The sequence below is a fragment of the Erinaceus europaeus genome, chromosome 11 (assembly GCF_950295315.1).
Source record: "Erinaceus europaeus chromosome 11, mEriEur2.1, whole genome shotgun sequence".
NCBI classification, from domain to species: Eukaryota; Metazoa; Chordata; class Mammalia; order Eulipotyphla; family Erinaceidae; genus Erinaceus; species Erinaceus europaeus.
In genome coordinates, this window is record NC_080172.1 from 98,413,175 (window position 1) to 98,432,693 (window position 19,519).

General features: G+C 39.5%; 1 protein-coding gene across 3 annotated transcripts in view; it reads left to right on the forward strand.

Annotated features, from left to right (window-relative positions):
* Nucleotides 1–19,261, forward strand: part of GIPC2 (GIPC PDZ domain containing family member 2) — a 117,480-nt gene extending 98,219 nt beyond the window's left edge. For all 3 annotated transcript variants that reach the window (XM_060202200.1, XM_060202199.1, XM_060202201.1), the window contains 3 exons: nucleotides 1,409–1,515; nucleotides 8,009–8,090; nucleotides 19,025–19,261. In XM_060202200.1, the coding sequence (XP_060058183.1) occupies nucleotides 1,409–1,515; nucleotides 8,009–8,090; nucleotides 19,025–19,176 (341 nt within the window). In that variant the 3' untranslated portion in view covers nucleotides 19,177–19,261. The remainder of the gene's footprint in view (nucleotides 1–1,408; nucleotides 1,516–8,008; nucleotides 8,091–19,024) is intronic.
* Nucleotides 19,262–19,519: the final 258 nt, after the last annotated feature.

Here is a 19,519-nt window from a genome sequence, read left to right on the forward strand (position 1 = left end):
TTACACTGGTCCTTGCGCTTTGTGCCACGTGCGCTTAACCCGCTATGCTACCCCCCGACTCCCCCTCTTGCTCTCTTTAAAGCAGAGGGTGAGAGGCAGAGAGGGAGAGAGAGGCACAAAGAGAAGGCTAGACACTGTAGCACTGTTCCACTGTTCACGAAGCTTATGGTGAGCCTAGGGGCTGGATCCCAGGTCTTCCTGAATGCTAACGTGTGAGCACTACTGGGTGAGCTCTCTCCCACCCCACCCCCACCCCCACCCCCAGCACAGATTTAAATTAATATGTATAATTTCTAGATCACTTTGGAACAAATTCTTAATAGCAAGGCAGTACTTGCTGCAGATAGAAATTATCCTAAATTCTGTCATTCAAAATAGGATTTTTAGGCCATTTGATGTCTGTGTCTCAAGAACTTTTAAAAAAACTTTTTTTTTTTTTTTTGCCTCCAGGGTTATCACTGGGGCTTCATGCCAGCACCATGTATGAATCCACTGCTCCTGGAGGCCATTTTTTTTTCCATTTTATTGTATAGGGAAGAGAGAAATTGAGAGAGGAAGGGGGGAGAGATAAAGATAGACACCTGCAGACCTGCTTCACTGCTTGCAAAGTGACCCCCCTGCAGGTGGGGGGCTGAGGGGCTCGAACCAGTATCCTTTCACAGGTCCTTGCATTTCATACTATGTGCGCATAACCCTACTTCTGAAGTTCACTTTCCTTTTTTCTAAAATGAGGGCTATAATTTGCCTTCTTTGTTGCTATAACTTATTCAAGAGTCTTGCCTTTACTTCCTTTTTAAAATTATTTAAATTACTTCCTCTTAAAAATTATCTTTATTTATTGGGTAGAGACAGCCAGAAATTGAGAGGGAAAGGGGTGATAGAGAGGGAGAGAGACAGAGATACCTGTAACACTACTTCACCACTCACTTGCAAAGCTTTCCCCTCTGCAGGTGGGGACCAGGGGCTCGAACCTAGGTCCTTGTGCACTGTAACATGTGCACTCAACTAACTTCACCACTACCCAGCCTTGCCTTCACTTCCTTTCTAAGTCACCCCTACACTTCCTACTTCCAAGTTTTTCTCTTCCCTCTTCTCTCAGATAAGCGAAACAGCCACTGTTTTATTTTGGATGCCTTACAACTTCAGATGTTTCTTATCTGTAAATTTCATATATTCCCTTTATATTTTGAGGTCAGAACTCTCAATGATAATCCGAAGTAAGAATAATGGGTGGCAGGTGAATTTATTCCATACTGGAAAATTCTGTAAGAAAGCACATCTTCTATCAAATCTTAACTGTATGTACTTTTGTGTTGAAAACTAGATTAGGTGTTTTTCTTTTTTGCAGCAATGTCTTGGAATTCTTTCTGAACATAAGCACATATCCCTTTTCACTATATTTTTATAGAAATAGGGCCAAGGTCAGTAGCAAAGACATTGTCAGGAGGAAAAGTTGGCACTGGAAGGGGAACTCTTCGCCTGAGATCAAAAGGCCCAGCCACCGTGGAAGAAGTGGTAAGTGTATTCATTTCCCATTCTACTAGGAAATATGTGCGCATTACCACTGATGCGTGAGCTAGAAATCGAAAGAGGATCAGGAAATTAAAGGAAACGCTATACGTTTTGCTTCGAAAAATGGACTTTATTCATTGTCAAGCAGCTGAATTTATTTACTTTAAATTTTTAAAAGTTTGTTTATTATTGGATAGAGGCAGAGAGAAATTGAGAGGGAAGGGGGACACAGAGAGGGAGAGAGACAGAGAGACGCACCTACAGACCTGCTTCACTGCTCATGAAGCTTTCCCCCTGCAGGTGGGGACTAGGGGCTTAAACCCGGGTTGTTGTGCATTATAATGAGTGTGCTTAACCAGATGTCCCACTGCCTGGCCCCTTTATTCGTTGTCTATTTACACAATATGCTAGTTACTGTAGGACTTAGAGATGCTTAATATGTGAGAAGTGACTGCTATCTACAGACATTCTTGTCGCCTTTGAGAAAACCTTTTCTAGTGTCTATAGATATCTGAAGTGGCTTAGAAATGTAGAAGAAACCAAATGAAACCTCTCTGAGATCCAAGGAAATGACTCAGAGCCTCTTGCTTATTTATTTTAATTGTTACTGGTGACCATTTTTTTCTTTTGGATAGGACAAGGAGAAATTGAGGGGGAGGGGCTAGATAGAGAGGAAGAGAGACAGAGAAACACCTGCAGACCTGCTTCACCACTAGTGAAGCCTCCTCCCCTGCATGTTGGGAGCCAGGGCTTGAACCCGGACCTTCACACATGGCAATGTGTATGCTTAACTGACCCACAAAAGGTAACGTATGTGTTTAACATCCCCCCCCCCACGTTACATTCATTGCCAGTTTTCTTAGGTAAAAGTTTCTGTAATCCCTATTGTTTCTCCCCTTTTATGCCCCCTTGCCCCACAATCACAACATTACCAGAATTTCAAATAAGGTTACCTGTGTCTTAGGAAGCAGATGACTAGCCCCCAATTTCTGAATCTTTCTGGAGGTTTTGAAATAAAGAACAACCCTTGTGCTAAAGGCATGAAAGATAGTTACTATTAGAGTAAATTCTTTATCTCTTAGTATTTTCTCCAGAAAGTCACCTTCAACCCCCAACATCAGCTGTCCTTCACTCTTCTGTGCATAATAATAATAATAATAATAATAATAAAATAGATAAAAACATTATCAGAATTTCACACATCTTCTCCATCATCTCTATCCCAGCCACTTTAACGGACACCAGTATTTTATCCTGAACCTTGCAGTCATCTTCTGTTTCGTGTTCTTGTGCTCATCCTTGCCTTCTTCCCATCTTTGCTTAGTAGAACAGCCAGATTGCCTTTAAAAACACAAAGGAGATTGCTGTTTTAGTAATAATGCATTCTTCTGGAGACTCCCTGTGTCACTCAGAATAACCGTTCAAGTCCTCAGACAGCAATATAACATGACCCTGCAGTTTTCTTCTTTCGCTCCTCCTCCTCCCTTCCCCCTCTTCCCCTATCCTTCTTCCTCCTCCTCCTGCTTTTTTTCTTTTTTTTTTTTTTTTCCCCCTGCCACCAGTGTTGTTGCTAAGGCTTGGTGCCAGCACTATAAATCCACCACTCCTAATGGCATTTTTTTTCTTTTTTAAAAAGTTTCTTGCCAGGTTAGCTTCATGGGCAGGAGAGAGAGATGACCATCGACTCATGGCTGAGTGGTATGGAGTTCAGTCTTTATTCATGTGGAACGCAGCGCAATCTAAGCTATCTCTAATCACAATCTTGTCCTTATATATCCTGAGGCGGAAGAGTCAGGTCTGAAGAGGATGTACGTAGGATAGGGGGTGGAGAGAAGGAAAAAGCATGCAGAACAGTGAGGATTAAACCAATGCCCTGGAGGCAGGGCGGTGCTTAGTTAACAGTGGTTATGTAAATAGAATACAATGTTAAGCAGGGGGGGATTAAACCAATGAAACAGAAGGGGTCTTAGAAGCAGAATTTAGAAGCCAGACCAACAGTTTCTTTTCTTTTTAATTGGCTAGGACAGAGAAATTGAGAAGGGAGTGTAGGGAAGAGAGGGAGAGCGAAAGATAAGACACCTGCAGACCTGTTTCACAACCTGTGAAATATCGCCCCCTACAGGTAGGGAGGGGGGTCTTGAACCCAGGTCTTTGCATATGATAGCATGTGCATTTATTAGTTTGTGTGTGTGTGTGTGTGTGTGTGTGTGAGAGAGAGAGAGAGAGACAGAGAGAGAATCATTCTGGCATGTGTGATGTCAGGGATTGAACTCAGGACTTCTTCATGCTTGTGAGTTCATTGCTTTATCTGCAGTACAACCTTCAAGGTCAGTGACTGTTTTTTTCCCCCCCTGATCTCACCTCCAGCTACTTTCCCTTGGATCCCTTTACTTCTTCAGCTATATGAGTTTGGTCCCCAAACACTCCAGACCCCTTCTGTGTCTTTGTACTGCTGTCACCTCTACCTGAAAGCTTTGTCCATTTGTCACAATGCCATGATCCCTTGTCATAGTCTCTTATTTTCTTTAGTTTTCCATCCACAAAACATCTTTTTGTTCTTTTGGAGTTCATTTCATGGCTGGGAAGGTGGTTTAGTGGGTAGAGCCCAGTTTCAATTCCTATCACTATATGTGACAGTGTTCTCTCTGTCACGAAATAATAATTCTTAATAAAAACACCTTTTCTGAATATCTCATTTGAACAGTAATTCCTCTTATCTCTCTCACTGCTTAGTCTTCTTTCTTTTTAATTTTCCTCCAAGCACAACACACAGTGGAACTCACGCCTTTGTTTTCTTTTTATCTGTTATCTGGGCCCTTCACTTACCTGGCTTGTCTGCTGCTGAATCCCCAGCAACTGCAGTAGAGCAGGGCACATCCAGAGTCCAAATCTTTGCTAAGTTAGTGAGTTATTAAATGACTAATTTATGCTTGACTAAAGTAAGGATTTTGCTGATTGGATTGTAACTGGAGTGAGAAACACAGTTCAATGGGGGATCAAAGTGTGAAGGGAGAAGACAGTAGGGATTAGGGGCAATGTGGTATAGATTTAAAGTTATAAAAGAAGCAGGTTTCAGGCCAGGCAACGGTGCGCCTGGTTAAATGCTCACATTACAGTGCACAAGGACATAAGTTCAAGCCCTTGATCCCCACCTGCAGGGGGAAAGCTTCAGGAGTGGTGAGCTGGGTTGTAGGTCTCTCTTTTTCTCTCTCTCTCTCTCTTCCCCCTTCCCCTCTCAATTTCTCTGCCTCTATCCAATAATAAATAGAAATATTAAAAGAAGCAGGTTTCCCTCACAACATCAAAAATGCAGCGAGGCGGTAAGCTGGAGGGCAGGTGGTATTGACAGAATGAGGTCAGGCAGGCACCTTCAGTGTGGAGCACTGACATGAGGCCACCTAGTGCACACAGTGCACGTTGTCTTAGGAATCTCCTTATGCCAGGGAGTCGCTTCACAGGCAGTGAAGCAGGTCTGCAGGTGTCTATCTTTCTCTCCCCCTCTGTCTTCCCCTCCTACCTCCATTTCTCTCTGTCCTATCCAACAATGACAACAATAATAACTACAGTAATAAAACAACTAGGACAACAAAAGGGAATAAATAACTAAATATTAAAAAAAACTGTGCAGAAAAAGCAGGGTTAGCAGGAAAGCCTGTCACTTCAGGAGACAGGTTGTTTTCTAATAATGAACATGGTTTGTAAATATTTGTTGTGTATATGGTGCTGGGCTGAAAAAGAGTAGCTGAAGATGTGTTTGGGGAGGTGAGAAAGATTCAAAGATAAACATCTGAAATTTTGTTCCTATTAACATAACCTGCTTCATTAAATAGGGCAGTTAAAAATAGCTCATAATAAAAAAAAAGTTCATAAGAGGGAAAGCTGGTTTGGGGAGAATATTACATTTGACACCAATGACTGGCAATGTGGTTTCAAACAGTAAGGGATTTAGTTTTGAGACAAAACACTCCAGTATAAGCTAGCACAGTTTTTTAAAAAATTGTGCAAATAACTACCTCTCTGAACTCAAGTTTTGTTAAATGTGCATTTGTTGTGACACTGAACTGTCTAGGTAGGTGCTGGTGATTCAAAGATGAACATGTATTTTGTTTTCCCTTCAAAGGGTGAGAGAGAGGCATGAAAGGAAACTATTAGGAAGCAGGAGGCAGAAAGGAGGGCTCATTAGCTCTGTCAGGAATGGGGAAAGAAGGGAGATTGTTTCACCAGGAGGAATGACTGAGCTGGCTTAACGAAGAGGAGAAGAGTGTTCTAAGCACGACCCACTTATGGGTTGAGAGATTTTGTAAGCATCCTTGAGATTTAAGTGTGGAGTGCCAGAGGTACAGGCCAGGTTCAGAATATCAAGGACCAAAGGATCATGGGAAACTGTGGAAGAATTGTGGGGGGAGCAACATAATCAGTTTTGGACTTTAGAAAAATCTGTTGCTTCTGTGGGAAGGTTGTTGAGTAGGTTAGGTTTGGGAGTGTGAATACCGTAGGCAGGCAGAAAGACAAATTGGGAAGCCTTTCAGATGAGCAGAGAGGAGGGCTGGACGGAGGCAATTAATAGGTGGGTGGAAGGGAGGTGGTAAAACAAAAGCCAGTTAGGAGGCAGAAAGATAAAACTTGATGTTGAATTGTGTACTGAAATGTGTGGACTACACTGTAGTGTATCTGGGAAAAATAGAAGTGAACACCAATGACCTTGCACAGCCCATGACTTTATCCAGGTTATTTAAAGTAATATACTGTAAAGAAAATAAGAATGATATATCATGTCTGTTACCATTTTTAAAGCTTAGTTCATATAAATAAAAATATGAGAAAAATCATATCCTCGAGGAATAAAAATAAAATTTTATTTGCAATGAAATGCTAATTCAAATAAATTTAGAGGAAGCAAAGCAAGATGCATTTATAAAAGTCTTGAAGTTACTGTACTTTTCTTCAATTTAATTTTGAATTGTACATTTGTATTCATGGTTGAGTAACATCTTTAGAAAGTTTATTTTTCAGCTATGAAACCATTTAAAAATAGGTATTGAAATAAACTGAATGTAGAACCAGAGTTTACCAAATATTAAACCAAGACTTTTAAAAGATTGCTATAATTATCCAATCATGCTTTCTGGTGAAAGTTTTATATATAGTCTTGGTAAGGACAACTATGTCTTGCTACCAGTAAAACACACCACAGAAATTATTTAAAAAAATTTTCATCAGAATTTTTGTCCATACTTACAGAGGGATAAAGAAGCTTCCAGTGGAGGGGATGGGACACAGAACTCTGGAGGTGGGAACTGTGTGGAATTGTACCCTTGTTACCTTACAGTCTTGTTAACCATTACTGAATCACTTAAAAATACATATATATATTTATCAGAATATCACTCTTAGAAAATTTCTACCTTTGCTATGTAGATGATATATTAATATAACACCAATTATTAAAAACACATTAAAATATAATAAGGGAATGTTTTGTGAACATTTTACTGTTTGAGTGAGCCATGAAATGGCATGGAGAAACTGAGGAGATAGCACAGTGGCTTATGCATCAGATTTTCATGTCTCAGGCTCAGAGGTCTGGGTTTAATCCCTGATATCACTGAGCAATGCCTTGGCTCATTATTGTAAAAGAAAGAAAAAAAAAAAAAGGTTAGGATAGGCTGATCAGCTCAGTAAAGATGGAAACCTTTTTCATGGCACACAGACTCCTTAAGACTTGTTATACCTGGTCCTGTCTTCTTGCAGTCTCTATACCACGCTTTTTGATCTTTTGTCAGACTCTGAACCTCACATAGACTTTGATTATCACCCTCTACTTAAGGGTCTGTTTTTCTCTTGCTAATCTCACACAAACTTGTCTTTGAAAACAAACAAACATAGGGGCCAGGTGGTGGCACACCTGATTAAGCATGCTCATTACAGTGTGCAAAGATGCAGGTTCAAGCCCCTGGTCCCCACCTGCAGGGTGAAAACTTCGTGAGTGGTGTAGCAGGGCTGAAGGTGTCTTTCTCTATCCATCAGTCTATCTCCCTCTCACCTCTTAATCTCTGTCTATCCAATAGTAAATGAATATAAGATTTAAAGAAACAAAACAGACAAACTTTATTAAGTCACTTTTTTAAAGTCTTCTTTGACTCAGACATTTAAATTTTTTTCTAGTCACCTTCTGCCTACCTTTTCCCTCACTTCCATGGCTCTCTACCTTTTTAATTCCTTTCAAAATTGCCCTAGGAGACTGTTTCTGACTTCTTTGAATTTATGACACTTAGCACCAGCACTAAAACCAAATATTTACTGTGTTGATTTGTATTTAATTACAGAGCACATTCTAGGCACATTTCCATTCAGATCTGCTGAAGTGCATACTACGCTGAAGTACACTCCACATCAGACTTTTCTTGCCTCCACCCTCAATGCTTGCTTTCATATTCAAGAGATTTCATGTAAGGACTTTTTAACTCTTAATCTTTATTTCTTTTTCTTGATAAAGCCCTCTGAAGTCACAGCGAAAGCGATTGAAAGGGTTGATGATCTTCTTGAATTGTACATGGGAATTCGAGATATTGACTTAGGTAAGATTATTCTACTTTTAAAAGCCCTACATTTTTAATTTGATGGAACTTAATGCTTATTTATGCTTTCTTTGCACTTATAGCCAAAATGTGCTTTTCCAGATAAAAATGTTTGTGGAGTGATGAAAAAACAGAATGAAGATAATGATGACAAAACATAGTGAAAAGAAAACCTGACTGAGGCCCAAGTGGTGGCACACTTGGTTAAGTGTACACATTACAGTGCACAAGGATCCAGGTTCAAGCCCCTGGTCCCCAATGCGGTGGCGGGGGTGGGGAGAGGGAAGCTTCATACAGATCTCTTTCTCTCTCCCCCTTCACTCTCAATTTCTCTCTGTCTCTATAAAAAAAAAAATACATAAATAAGTAAGAAAACCTGACCTTTATTAGCATGAGGTCTTAAAATCATGTCAACTTTTCTAGACTTCAGTATTTCATCTAGAAATTTCCACTAGTATTTCCTTTACATACTTGTTTTGTGGATTAAAATACATAAAAAGGATTTTGTGGATGGCACATATGAAGGGTATTATTTGAGATATCAAATTTACATGGTATACTTATTAAAGCTATACAGTATTTAATAAAATTATTGAGGCCCCAGAAATAGTGAATCAGAAATGTGAAGGGAAAAGTACACGAGCAATCAGAATAATTAAACAGTTGAATTTCTGTTTCTCTGATATCATGACTAGGGGATCAGGGGTGTGGCTTATTATTTAAGACTTTATTAGTTATAAATTTGAGTCATGGCACCACAAGAGAAGGCCAGGGCACTATGGGAAGTTCTGGTACTACAGAGTCTGTCTGTCTTTCTCTGAATGGAAAAGATTTGATTCAGAAACAGTGAAATCACACATGTGGTGGACCATGGCTCTGAAAGAGAGAAAAACAAAACAGCAGAATAAAGTGAAAGTAAGAAGAAAAAAATTTGTAAAGGAAAAACAAAACAAACAAAAAACAGGTGGTCTAGGAGGTGGTGCAGCAGATAAAGCACTGGACTTTTAAGCATGAGGTCCTGAATTCAATCCCCAGAAGCACATGTACCAGAGTGATGTCTAGTTCTTTCTCCTACTATCTTTCTCAATAAATACAATCTTTAAAAAACAAAAAACAAAAAACAGGGTTAGAGGCAGGCGTGGCTTGAAAGTCCTTGGAATAACCATTACGCTATTTTGTCAGCTCCCTCATTGTAATTTTTTTTTAAGTCAAAACTATTGTGTTTACCTGCTATTAGTGTTTTACTCTACCTCAGGTTGACTATTTAAAGCTCTTTTTTTTTTTTTTACTTTTACTCATCTTCACTTTTTCTTATTGAATTCACTCATTTTTTTAGTTGCCTGTAATTGGAAAAAAAATGGTGTACTTGTTTCTTGCTCATTAAAGAGAAATAGAAAAAAATGTATATAATAAATCTTGATCTGTTCTGAGATGATCCTATAGAAAAATCAGTAGTTTTTATTTATTTATTTATTAGTGATAGCTAAGGGAGGGAGGGAAAGAGGGAGAAAAGGAGGGAAAAAGGGAGGAAAGGAGGGAGGGAGGGAGAGAAAGAGAGAAAGAGAAAGAGAGAGAAAGAGAAAGAGAAAGCAGGAAAATTAACCAGAGCATCACTGTAGGTAGCACACGTAATGCCAGGACCTAATGCCACATTGAGCTCAGGACCTATTGCTTGAGAGTATAATGCTCTGTACCATTTCCTGGGCTACACACACACACACACGCGCACGCGCACGCGCACGCGCACGCGCACGCGCACGCGCGCTCAGGCACGCACACGCGTATGCACACACTGTCGCACATGCCCACGCACACACACTTTGGAAGACTAGAGATTTGCATAAATGCTTTATGCTGCTGGTGTTATGCAAATACATATGCAAAGAATATCAAAGGGTTTGGAAATGTTAGTGTATAGTTGTTGGGAAAATTGTGATGTGTTTTTATTGAGTTGAGAAGTTTTCAGATAGTGCAACTATGTGACAGTAAGATTTTGCAAGTGATCAATTACTTTCTAGATGAACTCCCATTTCGGAGAACCACTTTTAAAAGGTGGAAGTTTAAGGGCTAGGTAGTGGTGCACCTGGTTGAGTGCACATGTTACAAAGCTTAAGGGCCCGGGTTTGAGCCCCAGGTCCCCACCTGTAGAGGAAAGCTTTGTGAGTGGTAAAGCCGTGTTGCAAGTGTCTATCTTTTTCTCTTTCTGTCACCACACCCCACCTCCCTCTCTGTTTCTGGTTGTCTGTATTCAATAAATACATAAAAATAAAAAAATTAAAAAAGGTGAAAGTTTAAGACATTAGTCTTAGGGTTTAATTTGTGGTATTGGTCTTGTAGTTACTCAAGTAGAGATTGGAAATAGTTAAGTACACTAGTTTTACTCTTTTGTTATTAAAATACCCAAATACAAAGGAAGAGCATTAGTAATACAAGTCAGTTATGAATAAATTAAGAAACAGTTCTTTAAGAATCAATTTTCTTTCACTCTGATAAATTCAAAACACTAAATGTTCCTTACAGAGTCCTTGTAAATTAACAAGCCATCCCTTTGTAAAATTAATTAATCATCTTTAGAAAGTCCCCCCCATGACAAGAAAAGTCATTATCATTATACATGATAAGCAATGTGATCAACTACTTAGGGAGGTAAAGTTTAAGGAAAATGATTATTTGAGAAATGCCAACCATTGTTAAATTAGGAACTTCTCTCATTATTCAGATCTGACTAGCATGAAAAACAAGTCACAAATGTGACATTGATTCAACAGACAAGTGAACATATTTCCTTGTTTATATTCCCAGTGTTTCTTAGCTTTCACAGTTTTAATTACTAATGCAAATTACACTGATATTATCTTATTCTGTAGTTGTTATTTTAAACTTGTTGAAAATGTGAAAGTATAGCAGTAAGATGATTAAAAGTAAAACACTTTCAAAAATGCACTAAGGTGCGCATACCATTTGCAAACAGAAAATAATTCAAATGTTCTTAAGTAAGAAGTAGACCTGAAGATGACAACACTTTTGATATTTTTCAGCCCTCCGCTATGAATACAGATTGTGTTGGAATGTTATCTGCAGGGAACAAAAGGTCCTGTAAAATTTTATGATGCTAGCCTAACTTAATGGGAGGCTGTATTGTACACGTTTCTTCTGGGATATTTTGGGCAGTTGTATTTTAGAACTACACTACTTCATCTGTGTACAGAAAATATAGTTACAAATACCATGCAGTTTGGGGGAGATGGATAGCATAATGGTTATGCAAGCAGACTCTCCTGCCTGAGGCTTCAAAGTCCCAGGTTCAATCTCCCTGCACCACAGTAAGCCAGAGCTGAGCATACCCTTGGTAAACAAACAAAAAAACAAACAAAACCCCCAAACCAAAACAAGCAAAACAAAAACCCCCAATACTATGCATTTTTTATTGTTAATACTTTCTATAGATGCTCATTAGGAATTTGGAGATCATTCTAGCAACTTAAGAGTTTAAGGAGGGGCCAGGCATGCCCTACCTGGTTAAGCACACACATTACAGTGCACAAGGACCCAGGTTCAAGCCCCTGGTCTCCACCTGCAAGGGGAAAGCTCCATGAGTGATAAAGTAGTGCTGCAGATGTTTCTCTTACCCCCTCTCTATCTTCCCCTCCCTTCTCAATTTCTCTCTCTCTCTAATAACAAATAAATACAAATAAAACCTCAATTAAAGAATTTAAGGAATTTGAATTCATTAAGAGATGCAAAAAATTGTGGAAAGGAAATTAGATTAAAAATTTTAAAGTTATTTCTTCTCACAAAATCTTTTTAAAAATATTTATTTATTTATTCCCTTTATTGTTTTATTGTTGTGGTTATCATTGTTGGATAGGATGGAGAGAGGAGGAGAAGATAGAGAGGGGAGAGAAAGATAGATACCTGCAGACCTGCTTCACCGCTTGTGAAGCGACCTCCCTACAGGTGGGGAGCTGGGGGCTCGAACCGGGATCCTTATGCCGGTCCTTGCACTTCGTGCCACCAGTGCTTAACCCACTGGGCTACTGCTAGACTCCCCTCACAAAATCTTTTATAATTCTTTAAAAGAATATGCAGTAGTGGAATTTTAACTGAGATACTCATGTTGAGGCAGAGGATGAAATTCCCCCAGTCCCCATGTTCTTTTGAAGCAATATAAATGAAAACATCAATATCAGATAGATTAGTAGGAGAAAAAGCCAAAAGATTTTCCACTATTGTTTATTGCCACCAGGGTTATTGCTGGGGCTCAGTGCCTGCATGATGAATCCACTGTTACTGGTAGACATTTCCCCCCCTTTTTTCTTCTTTATTTGATAGGACAGAGAGAAATTGAGTTGGGGGTGGGGAGAGATAACTGAAGTACTTGTTTCACCACTTGTGAAACTCCCCCCCCTGCAGGTGGGGAGCAGAATCTCAAACTGAATCCTTGTACTTGTGTGCTTCACCAGGTGCATTACTGCCCAGCCCCTGAAAAAGCCAAAATTTAATCGTGTATTTATAGAGAATTTACATGGTTGTAACCTCTGAACTTGATATGGAGTGAACCAGAGTTACATCTTGTACTGAGAGACCAGGATGTTGGGAAAAAGAGGGTGTTTATGCATTGATGACAAAGAGATGACTTTATTCTTACTTTAAGAAGTTGATTTTCTCGCTAAAGAGGACTCACTGAAACCTATTAGCTAAAACATACTCCCCAAACTGTTCTAGGCCAGGAGAAGGGGTTAAGGCAGAGGTCAGAATTTCTTACCTCCAGGACTTTGACACTGGTTCTACACATCAAAGAGACAACTATTGGAAAAAGACCTGCTCTGGAAGTATTTGAAAAGACAAACAAACAAACAAACAAACAAAACCCCATTTGACCCCCTTTTGTGAGGTCCATAGGAGAATAACATTTCTTTCTCTAACTGTTTTCATTTTCCTAGTGCATTTGGAGCGCTATAGAAATTTATTCTCTGATAAGACTTTATGAAATAGATTTGCATTAAAAACATGGCATCCTTGTGGTCTGGGAGGTGGCATCCCTACGGAGCGTTGAATGCTCAAGCATAAATCCTGAGTTCAATCCCTCAGGCCACATGTGCCAGAGTGATGCTCTGATTCTCATTCTCTCTCTCCTAAACAGATGTTTAGAAAACCATCGCCAACAAAGAACATGGTATCCTGGTGCACGGTGGTGGCAAAGAGCCTAAATCCGGGGTGAGAGTGTTTTGCAGACAGGTGTCACAGGGAGATGAGAGATTTTATTCATGTGTCAGCAGAGGTTCTGTAATCCATGAACCACTCATTAAGGACAAGAAAAACATTCTAGGGATCTGGGAGATAGCACTCTTGGTAGAATGCACAGGATTCCAACTCCGTTCCCACCAGTGAACATGGATGTACGTATCTTTTTGGAGGAGTGTTTTTGCATTTCTTAGGGGATTTGTTGGATTCAGCGTCAGAACTTTTAAATTTAGGGGGAAGAAAATTTCCATACTGTTTTCCGTAGAGGCTAGACAAGATCCCCTTTTCTCCACATGCTTGCTAGCATTTATTATTATTATTTTTAAAAAATTATTTATTACTGGACAGAGACAAAGAGAAATTGAGAGGAATGGGGGAGCTGGAGAGAGAGAGACAGACAGAGAGACACCTGCAGTCCTGTATCACCACTCTGAAACTTTCTCCTTGCAGGTGGGGACCAGAGACTTGAACCTGAGTCCTTGCACACTGCAGTGTATACTTAACCAGGTGCACCACTGCCTGATCCGCCATTTTTTTTTTAAAGTGGTGCCTTGCACATGTTTGACTTCATTGCTTGGCTGCACTTTTTTCATTCAGATAGAGGGTTTGGGTCTGGGGTATTGGAGTTTCTTGTTTCCGTAGCACTTCCCATGTAGTTCAGGGACTTGAACCTGGCTTGTGTATAGCACATTGCAGACACCTTACCTTGTGAGATATTTCTCCAAGCCACTTATGGCCTTTTAATTTTATTACTGTTACTTTAAAAATATTTTTTTTATTTATTACTGGATAGAGAGAGAGAAACTAAGAGGAGAGGGGGAGATAGAGAGGGAAAGAGTCAGAAAGACATCTGCAGACCTGCCTCACCACTCGAAGCTTTCATCTTGCAGGTGGGGACCAGGGGCTTGAACCTGAGTCCTTGTGCACTATAATGTGTGCACTTAACCTGGCCCATGTTAATTTGTTTTTAACCACTTCATTGAGGAAATGTTGGCTTACATGGTTGTTGTCACAGGGATATAAGTCTATGTGGACCCAAAATAGATATTGCCATACCTCACCTCTACCTAGTCATATCCTCTTCCAAATCTCCAACCTAGATCCCCCTTTTTTCCTGAGTTTAATGTTTGATCCCTTTGGCAGGTACCTGAAGACTGATATTTGTGAAAAGTTTAATGAAAGGAATTGCTGAGATTTTGAAAGAAATATAGCACAGTTTTAATGGATAAATTAGAAATGGTAATAATTGATCTTTATCTAAATTATTTTCTGCTTTCAAATGTACCACTTAGAAATAGGTTCAGATAATTTGGGAACTTGTCCAAAATCAGTTAACAAGAGCTGAGGTTCAATTCTGGGATTTTTAAAAAAAAATCTTTATTTATCGGATAGAGGCAGCCAGAAATGGAGATGAAGGGGGAGACAGAGAGGTAGAGAGACAGAGACATTTGTAGCACTGCTTCACCACTCGCAAAGCTTTCCCCCTAAAGGTGAGGACTGGGGGCTTGAACCCAGGTTCTTGAGCATTGTCACATGTGCGCTCAACTAGGTGCACCACCACCTGGTCCCCAATTCTGGGATTTTAATAGTATTATTTTTCACCTGCAGAAGTATATTTTTAAATTTCTCTATTGGGGGATTAATGGTTTGTAGTTGACAGTAAAATACAGTAGTTTGTACATGTGTAACATTTTTCAGTTTTTCACATAACAATTTAACTCCCACTAGGTCCTCCTCTGCTATCATGATCCAGGACCTGAGTCCTCCCCACCACCCCAGAGTCTCTTACTTTGGTGCAATATACCAACTCCAGTCCAAGTTCTCTGCAGAAATATTTTATGTCTAAAAGTTTTATTTAAGTACTTAAAGATTAGTGGAAAATGTAAATTGACCTACACCCACAAAAAATAAATTAATAATACAGTTTAATAGTGGTAATACAAAAGATTCTTGAAATGGCCACAAGAGGTCAGCACTTATCTACTTTATGGAGTATAACAATTCTAGTGGAGTATTTTTTTTTTTTTTGCCAGATTGTAACCAAGTGTTAAATGTTACTCAGTATACTGAGTATCTCTTAGCATGAAAAATATTAGTATCCATTATGTTAATGTGACGTCGCTTTTTAACATTTTATTTTAATTTAATTTTTTTCTTAAAGAATGGAACCCTTCATAAGTTTGTATATAAACTTTGTGCAGAGGCGATGCTAACCTTTCTCCTCTCTGCCCCTCCCCCCTATTTCTTTCTGCCTTTCTCCCTCTATCAGGTCAGAGCCATATTGGAAGGTGCTATGGTCCTGGAGGCAGCTCTGGTGCTGCGATGTCTCTCTCTAATCTTTTCTTTTTTTTGGATCTTTCTTTCTTCCTTTCTTCCTTCTGTTGCCCTTGTTGTTTTATTGTTGTAGCTATTATTGATATTGTTGTTGTTTTTAGATAGGACAGAGAGAAATGGAGAGAGGAAGGAAAGATAGAGAGGGGGAGAGAAAGATAGACACCTGCAGACCTGCTTCACCACCTGTGAAGCGACTCCCCTGCAGGTAGGGAGCCGGGGGCTTGAACTGGGATCCTTACGGTGGTCCTTGCACTTTGCTCCACCTGCACTTAACCCGCTGCACTACCGCCTGACTTCCTCTCTCTGATTCTTATCTGAATGAAAAAAGCACTCAGAGTGATGAAATCATGCATGCAAGCAAGACTCAACTCTGTGGGAAAAAGTAGACTAAGCAAAAGACAAACAAATCTGAAGTTGGATCTTAATTTTTGCAATACTTATCTTTAACTTTGGGAACTTTTAAAAAATTTATTAATGGGAAAGTTATGAGGAGAGAGAGAAGGAACTAGATATCACTCTGGTACATGTGCTGCTGGAGATCGAACTCAGGACCTCATGCTTGAGAGTCCAGTGCTTAGTCCACTAAGCCACCTCCTGGACTCTTTTATAACCTAGCAACATGATCAACGTTTCTTTTACTATTATTATTATTATTGTTAATGCATGCTAGCTGTACCAGTGCAAAAACTATTTGTAATTTGTAATTGCCAGGGCAATTTTCAGGCCACTTTTAGTGCCTACTCAGCTACCATCTTTTACTATATATAAGACATGAAACTAGTTTAGGCAGAAAAGACTAAACTGTTCAGCATCTGTTGGGAGTTTAATCTCTAGCAGGTGAGAAAATAGGATTCTGATACTTGTTGTTTAATTGTTTTTTTTGGGGGGTGCGTAGCTAGTGTAATGGTTATGCAAAGGGGCTCTCATGCCTAAGGCTCCAAAATCCCAGGTTCAATCTGCCACACCACTATAAGCCAGAGCTGAGCAGTGCTCTGGTTAAAACCAAACACCAACCAACAAACAAAAAACAAAACAAAACAAAATTAGTTTTTCAGAAACCCAGCTTCACAAATTCAAACCAGTGTATAAAGCAGGTAGCTCCACGTACCCCAGCCAGCCAGCCTTGCTGTATGTTTCTAAAAACAAAAGTTTAATCAACTTGTGGACTTCAGAAGAGCCTGGTCAGCTTGGAGAGCCCTGGTGCTGGAGTGCTAGTTGTAGCTGCAGCTAAAGATTGACCTCCTTCCTTTCTGAAGTGTTTGCTGCCAGGTTGATGGTAAATGGAGAAACTTTCAGGTCAGGGCTGAAGCCTTGCGCAGGGTGGGAGAGAGGGAGCAGAGAGATTAAAATTTCCCTTAACCTTTACTGCTTTAAAGATTTTTGGATGCAATCTCAAATTTATAGAAAAGTTACAAATCCAATGCAAAGGCTTTTTTCTTGTGAACTGTTTGAGAGAAAATTAGTGATATTCCATTTCACAGAAATACTTTTGTATCTATTTCCTATTAAATATATCATTTTGGGTCAGGCATATAGCATAACGGTTTATGCAAATGACTTTCTTGCTTGAGGTTCCAAGATCCCAGGTTCAATCCCCAGCACTACCATAAACCAGAGCTGAGCAGTGCTCTGCTAAAAACAAATACCCCCCGGGGAGTCGGGCGTTAGTGCAGCCGGTTAAGCCCACCTGGCGCAAAGCGCAGGGACCGACATAAGGATCCCGGTTCGAGCTCCCGGCTCCCCACCTGCAGGGGAGTCACTTCACAAGTGGTGAAGCAGGTCTGCAGGTGTCTGTCTTTCTCTTCCCCTCTCTGTCTTCCCCTCCTCTCTCCATTTCTCTCTGTCCTACCCAGCAACAATGACAATAATAACTACAACAATAAAAAAAAACCCAACAAGGGGAACAAAATGGAATAAAAAAAATACCCCATCCCCAATTCAAATACATACTTTTATTTAATCACAGTATCATGAAATTGCTACTGATACTATCTTACAATATTCATATCCTATTTATTCTTCTTTTGAATAAAAGAAGAATATTTTTCCTTTTTTTTTTAATTTTCCTTTTTTTTTTTTTAAATTTTATTAGATAGGACAGAGAAAAAATTAAGAGGAGGGGAAGGAGGAGATATAGAGGGAGAGAGATAGACACTTATAGACCTGCTTCACTGCTTGTGAAACATCCCCCCTGCAGATGGAGAGTGGGGGCTCGAACCTGTTCCTTTAGCGGGTCCTTGCCCTTAGAAATATGTGCACTTAACTGGTTGTGCCACCGTCCAGCCCCATGCTGTATTCTTTCTTTATAGCCTATCAGGAGGCATAGGATTTCAATTTATTCTAATACTGATTCTGATCACTTTGTCTGGCACCAGGAAATATACCAACAGTCTCATGTATATACATAGCACTTTTGAGTAGCCTCCCCTGCCCAATTAAAAAAAAAAAGTGAGATTCTATATATTTAGTAACATCTTTATATAGATGTCTTCATCTATGGAATTCTTCTGGTCCTGTCCTTGGTACTCCCATGTGGTGCCAAGGACTGAACACAGGGATTCAAATATAACTATCTGAATCATCTCCCTGTCCCTATCTGGAGGTTCTTTGCTAAAATTTCAAGTAATACTGTTCCAATGCATGTCTTTTTCTGTTTGCTAGTGCTTATAGAGTACAGAGAGAAAATCAGATAGTCTTTGGGACCTTCCAGCCAGTTGGGGGCAGGAACCAGGAGCATGTGAACTCCTGAAGATGCCTGTTTTTCCTAACATGGGCTTCGAGCCTGGGCAATTTACTAGAAAAACAAACAAGGACAGTTTTCACTTTTCTATGTCAAGGACTAAAAAAAAAAAATGCTTTGATTCTGTGTCAACAGATCTCTCTATCCTTCTCCCTAGCTTTGTCGCCCACTGCAAACTTATGTTTTGTCTTATTTTCCCCTATAGTAAGGGAGGATTAGCTTCATTGTAGTGGGGAGTGGGGACCCTGATGGAGTGACAGCTAGTGACTGAGGGATGACGGAACTCTGAGTTTTCTACTAGGGTTAGCGACAGGGCTCTATTTTTTTTTTTATTTATTCTACCACTGGGAATACTAGAGGTTTCTGACTGAAGGGTTCCAAGTTGGAGAAGGGATGGGGACCAATTTCAAGGCAGGATTTAATAAACAGATTGTTTAAAAAAAATTTACTCTCAGTATATATTAAAGGGTATCTTATTGTTTTTAATTTATAATAGCAATATATGCTATATATGTAACATGCAATTTGTAGAAAATGTCCTGGTAGAATTTTTCTCCCCTCATTTCTCTGATTCTGTCTCATGTGTCCTTCGTTTTAAAATATTTATCTTTGATAGCTACCACAATGTTTGAAGCTGGAAAGGACAAAAGTAATCCAGATGAATTTGCTGTGGCACTTGATGAAACACTCGGAGACTTTGCATTTCCAGATGAATTTGTCTTCGATGTTTGGGGAGCCATCGGTGATGCCAAGCGAGGACGACTATGATGTCGATGATCCATCTCTGGAGACATGAATCTTTGTTCCATTAAAAAAAAAAAAACAACTCCATAAAATCTGTTTTTAGACACTATTGTGGACTCTGGTTTTATTTGACATTCTCTGAGATATAATTTATGGATTATTTTAATGCAGTGGCATATGTGTAATATGCTGAAGATAGCTACCAAAAATATAATCACTTTTAAGTATTCATTCAAAAGTCTCTTTAGAATAAGTTTCCGGGAGGATTTCTAGATAGACAGTTTTGCTCCTCATTCACAGTCATGTGCTATTTTTCCACAAGCGGTTGATTGCAATAGCTTTGTGGTGCTTTTTTTTTTTTTTTTTT